Source organism: Mustela lutreola, chromosome 1 (assembly GCF_030435805.1).
Source record: "Mustela lutreola isolate mMusLut2 chromosome 1, mMusLut2.pri, whole genome shotgun sequence".
NCBI lineage: Eukaryota > Metazoa > Chordata > Mammalia > Carnivora > Mustelidae > Mustela > Mustela lutreola.
In genome coordinates, this window is record NC_081290.1 from 147,956,510 (window position 1) to 147,962,509 (window position 6,000).

The 6,000-nt window shown below is 37.0% G+C and overlaps 1 protein-coding gene across 5 annotated transcripts in view; it reads left to right on the plus strand.

Moving 5' to 3' along the window:
- Nucleotides 1-5,309, plus strand: part of OTUD4 (OTU deubiquitinase 4) — a 47,135-nt gene extending 41,826 nt beyond the window's left edge. For all 5 annotated transcript variants that reach the window (XM_059176140.1, XM_059176136.1, XM_059176137.1 and 2 more), the window contains exon 21: nt 273-5,309. In XM_059176140.1, coding sequence (XP_059032123.1) covers nt 273-1,481 — 1,209 coding nt within the window. In that variant the 3' untranslated portion in view covers nt 1,482-5,309. The remainder of the gene's footprint in view (nt 1-272) is intronic.
- The last annotated feature ends 691 nt before the right edge of the window (nt 5,310-6,000 follow it).

Genomic DNA, 6,000 nt, shown 5'->3' on the forward strand with positions numbered 1-6,000 from the left:
ATATCCAAAGGATGGAATTAGTGATCTTGATAATCATTGTTTTAGTTCATCATATTGTCTCCTGTCACCTTAATACCAGGACCTTTGGTTGGTTTCAGGATAGGAAAAAAGAATGGAATCTTAGAGCAGTGACTTAATTTTGTAATTCCTTTTCATGTTACATATCACAGTGATGATACAGTTTTGTCAGGTATGGGGAACTTGAAGCACACGTCTGAACTTCTTCCCCTCCCCCCTCTTTTGCTAATGTAACTGTTTTTTGTGTCTTTTAGGCATATAGTTGTCCTATGTGGGCCCCGCATTCTTATCTGTACCCTTTGCACCAGGCCTACCTGGCAGCCTGCAGGATGTACCCAAAAGTCTCTGTCCCTGTGTATCCTCCAAATCCTTGGTTCCAGGAAGCTCCTTCTGCTCAAAATGAAAGTGATTGTACCTGTACCGATGCACACTTTCCTATGCAGACTGAGGCCAGTGTTAATGGTCAGATGCCACAGGCAGAGATTGGACCGCCAACATTTTCTTCACCTCTGGTTATCCCTCCATCTCAGGTGTCTGAAAGTCAAGGACCGTTGTCTTACCAGGCTGATATTGAATCTGAAAACCCTGGGCAGCTTCTTCATGCTGAATACGAAGAGTCACTAGGTGGCAAGAACATGTTCCCGCAACCGTCCTTTGGACCGAATCCATTCTTAGGCCCAGTTCCCATTGCACCTCCTTTCTTTCCTCACGTTTGGTATGGGTACCCTTTCCAGGGATTTATAGAAAATCCAGTAATGCGGCAGAATATTGTTCTGCCCTCTGATGAGAAAGAATTGGATCTGCCCCTGGAAAATCTGGATCTGTCTAAAGAATGTGGTTCAGTTTCCACAGTGGATGAGTTTCAGGAGGCCAGAGGTGAAGGTGCACATTCTCTCCCTGAAACAAGTGTGAGTAAGCATGAAGGCCGGGCAGAGCAGGCGTCCCAGACACCCAAGGCAGATATGGCATTGGCTTCCATCCCTCCTGTAGTAGAGGAAAAGGCCCATCTTCCCACTCAGATTCTAAATAGAGAGCGAGAAACTGTGCCTGTTGAACTTGAGCCTAAAAAGACCATTCCAAGTCTGAAAGAAAAATCAGAAAAAGTCAAAGATCCTAAGACTGCTGCTGATGTGGTCAGTGGGGCCAACTCTGTAGACAGCAGAGTGCAAAGACCAAAAGAAGAGAGTTCGGAAGATGAAAACGAAGTGTCTAATATTCTGAGAAGCGGTCGATCCAAGCAGTTTTATAATCAGACTTACGGAGGCAGGAAGTACAAAAGTGATTGGGGCTCTTCTGGTAGAGGAGGATATCAGCATGCAAGAGGTGAGGAGTCCTGGAAAGGGCAGCCAAGCAGAAGCCGAGATGAAGGATATCAGTACCATCGAAATGCCCGAGGACGGCCTTACCGCGGGGATAGGAGGAGATCGGGGATGGGAGATGGCCATCGTGGGCAAAACACTTGATGGTTGTCGCTGTGGTATTTTAGAGCAGAAACCTCTTCTTAAGTGGAATGTTTCTGAAGGCTTTAAGAAAATACATTAAAATAAAACCCAAATTCGAACTATCTCCTCCCCTCCCCCTTGACCCTCACTCCCATCCTGGACAACAGATTTTGGATATGTGTTCAAGGGGCAAGTGAATTCCTGGCATTGCCATTTTTCTTTATTCACAATCTGTTTATCAGGTAACTGCCCCCATAAAAAGTAGAAAATAAGTTTGTTAAAGTATTTTTTATAAACAGCTTAATATAAAACTTAGATTTAGTGTTTGGTTTTTTTCCTTATATAAGTTTAATTTTAAATGTTGGAAATGTGTGCTTTATAGTGTTTACTAAAGGTGACAAGAAAAATACCATTTGACACACTATAGATTCCAAAACATAACATTGCACCAAATAGAAACATATATTTTATTATGCAATGCCTTAGTCATAAACTGGGCTCAAATAATTCTTAGCCTAAAACACTGTTGTCTTTTGAAATGCTTCCAACCCAAAGGCCTTTCATCTCAATATCTGTCAAACTTGAATAATGTCTTCTCTTTAATATTACACATAAGGCAGCCTATTAACCTGTGTCTTAGAAATGTTGTATATAGTTCTTTTAATATTCATAGGGTATATTTTTGAATTTTGGTGAGTATTTGTTGAACTTGAGATCGCATACAAGACAAGACGTTTAAGAAATAATAGGAAATCTAATGAAATGGCTGTTTCCACCAAGAATTCCTAGCACTGGTGTAAATATCATGGTGCCTACTTGAAAGAAATGTAGATGCTATGCATTTTGAAAATAATCTGCATCTGTTAAAACTGCAGAAGTTTTTTAATGCCACTTTAACACTAATGCACTGACAGATTTAAATATTTTGAGAAGAAATGTTAAAAATTTTTAGCTTGACAGGTTTCTATGGAGTTACTGTGTTTTGTTTTTCTCTTTGCACCATTGGTTATGTGTATCACTTTACATTTGCATGTTCAACTTGTCACTCGCCTGGAACTATTGTACAAAAACAGGATGATTGTGATTTCTAGTTCTTTTCTAGAGGATGCTGCTAGAAACAGGTTGCTTTGCAGTTTATGGCTTGTTTACCCTTTCGGTAACCTAGCTCTTCTGATCCTGCTTCTTTTCCGTCTTTGCAGTATTCACAGAAATTCCCTTTGCATGTTGCACTCTCAGTTGGAGATTTAACTCTGAAGCAGCACAGTATTCACGCCTCTGTGTTACTCTATAAAAATAACTGTTGCTTATGGTTCTTATTTGTACATACCAATGTGAAAAATCTACCCTTTTTCTTATGTTCTCTTTTGATCAGGAAGTTTGAGTGCTATGCAAAATAATGTAGTAATTTCTCTTTGCATGCCATGTGTAATATACCTAGCCAAAAATAGATTTTGTTTTTTAAAGGCAAATACAATTCACTTGAATTTGACAAACTGAAGCAGATGAGTTTTCTGGGTTCTTTGATTACCCACAGGAATGTTTGGATGCCAGCTAGGCTCAGTTGAATCTCCACTGTACTGTAATAATGATTATTTACCTCTGTGTTGTTTTAATTACCTAATGTCTGTGTAACTGCTGATTTAGAAGTGATTAGCATTTAGATGTTTTGTAACATAGGATTTTAGAGAGCACTTTGAAAGATAACATTTTTATTATGATGGTGCTAGGTAAAAATTTGTAAAGATGGATGGGTGTGTAGAAAAAAAATTTGAGGGTACTTGTTGAAGTTTCTTTTGTCACCTTCTAAGCAAGAACAATTGGGGAAGGTACTGCTGTAGCCATTTTGTTTTCTTAGTTAACATCAACAGTTGTTAATGGAATGAGAAGATTGCATAGGGTCCCTCCACTTTCAGCTAATGCTTTTTAGTGTCACATTAGCTTATCTGATAATTTTTATGAAAACACATTTAGATACAATGATCAGATTTAAAAGTTCAATAGAAGTTTGATCTCAGGAGTCCAAAAAAAATTGCTCTTTCCAGTGTCTTTCATTTTATTGACTGAGATTTGAATCTCACTTCCTTCTGGAAATGTCTAAAATGTGGGTAGGGAAGAATACTGTTCATTTCTTCACTGTCACTCTGTCTTACCTCAGTTGAGTAGCAGAATACTCTCTAGTTCCTGCAGGAAATACTGATTTGCTTCCTGTTTCCCAAATCTTACCTCCAGGACATGATGGAAACAGTGCTGAAAGAGAACGTTAGCAGATTATACTTTACACAGTGACCTCTGGAATAAAAGAACTCTGACTTTTGATAATTAGTTTTAAAATTATTAGTTTTTCATTAAGGTCAGTTTTATTTTTTTTTTTCCTTTAGTTTTGTTTTAAATGTATTATTATTAGTGCAGGGGATTTTGCCTTATGCTGAGGTCAAACTAGGGCCAAGCAAGCTTTTGTCCTTCATTTTAACTGAGTCATAAGGTATGTTGACATGAGATATAATGTTTCTATATAAGAGAAAAACAGAAGCTTAGAAGTGAGAATCATTTGTCTTTTGAGTTAGAAATTATGGAAATTCACTGTAATAAGATTACTCACATTTTGAAGAACACAGATGTTAAGAACGACCAAAGCTCACCTGTTCATTTTTGTTAGTTGTTTTTGCTGAACTTGGTCCCTGTCCCTTCCTTTTTAGTATCGTGTGCATTTCTCTTCAAGTCTAGTTTCCTCTCAGTTACATCTTCGGCTCTTGTTCCATGTACTCATTGGCAGTAGGACGCTAGCATCTGTGCAGTCCTCATCTTGTTTCCTGTTAACCCGTATGTTCATTTTCATGGCTGACCTAAATTCAGACCCTGTCTCGACCTGGCAGGAGTAGGTCTTCCCAAACCACGATGTTGATAACAGCTTATTTGATGCAAACTATGTATATTCTTGCAGTGTGTTTCCTTTGTGACTCAAGGTTGAATTAAAATGCCTGTGAACTGCAAACTTGCTTATGATTGACTTGGTGCAATAAAGTTCCTTTCTAACCATTTCTGGTTTAGAAAACATTCAGCCATCCTAGAAACTAGCAATATTTATTTATGCCTCATTTATTTTACCTTTGGTTTTAGATGAGGTAACCTTAGACTTTCACTTATGGGTACTAAGCAAGGTCCATTTTAGTGTAGCTGAAGAGAATGCATATTTGGCTACACAATTTCTGTTTACTGTATTTTGCTTCCTATTTAATGTCTAAATGCTATTGTGTTTTTGTTTAAAATCTTAGTAATGGCTCAGTTCCAGTATGTCAGTTTCAGAAAACTAAGGTTTTGCTACAAGTATCAGCCATTTACTTTCCCACTAATTGGGATTTCCCACTAACTGGGAATTTTTTTCCCCCCTGAGATGTAAGTTTTAGAAAAATCTTAGAAGAGGGGTGGGTGCATGTCTTAATGCTGGGAAACAGCAACTTTGGGGTTGAATTTACTTGAATGGATTAAAAAATTGCATTGTTACAGACCTAGAAGAAAATTTATGTATGAAAAATGATAATAGCCTTACACTGAGTACAAATAATACTTAAAAGCATGTGAAGATGTGATCATTTGTGATGTTACTTGTAAAAAAAAGTATATATACATATCTTTTGAAGTGTTGAAAGGAAAATAGTACTTTATATTCTTTATCATATCACTTTTTGTAAGTGTTGAATATATTCCTGTTTATTTTTCTATGTTCTGTTTTGTAGCCTTAAGAAGTGTTTCAAACATATCTGAATGTATAAAATAAGAGTAAATGCCCTACATGGTGTGATGCTGCATTATATATAAAACTGTGTGCATATATTAAATTTTGTCTCTTGATTCTGCTTGTGATTCTTTGGTTTCAGGGCTAACCGAGTAATATAGCATATTAATCTTAAGAGGAGTTTTAGTAAGCATCTAAGAACAAGAGATGATTTCCATGGTTTCTATTCAGTCAGAAGACAATTCTAGTATATGCAGCTAAAAATTATGTGGGATGATTTGTAATCTATAGGGTAGGTACGGTTATTTTCCCTACTGAATATATATAAAACTGAGATAGGCCAAGTAGTTTAATTTAACTAAGGGGGTAGCTAATAAGTGGTAGCTCTCAGTGGTTTTAGAACTAGTGCTCTCTACCATTTTTCCAGCATTCACAAAATGAAATGGGATGTGTAGACTAAGAATAATTTACAGATTAAATGATGTTTTTTAAAGTTAGTATTCAGTACAGGCATATTTTATGCTGCTTTGCTTTATTGTCCTTTGCAGATACTAATTTTACAAATACAACATTTGTGACTTGCACTGAGCAAGTCTCTTGATGCCATTTTTTCCAGCATTTGCTCACTCTGTCACATTTTTGGTAATTCTTGCAATATTTCAAGCTGTTTCATTATAATTGTTGGGGTGAACTGATGGTTAGTATCTTTTAGCAATAAAATATATATACATTTTTTTAAAATTGTTATTTATTTATTTGACAGGCAGAGATCACAAGTAGGCAGAGAGGCAGGCAGAGAGAGAGAGG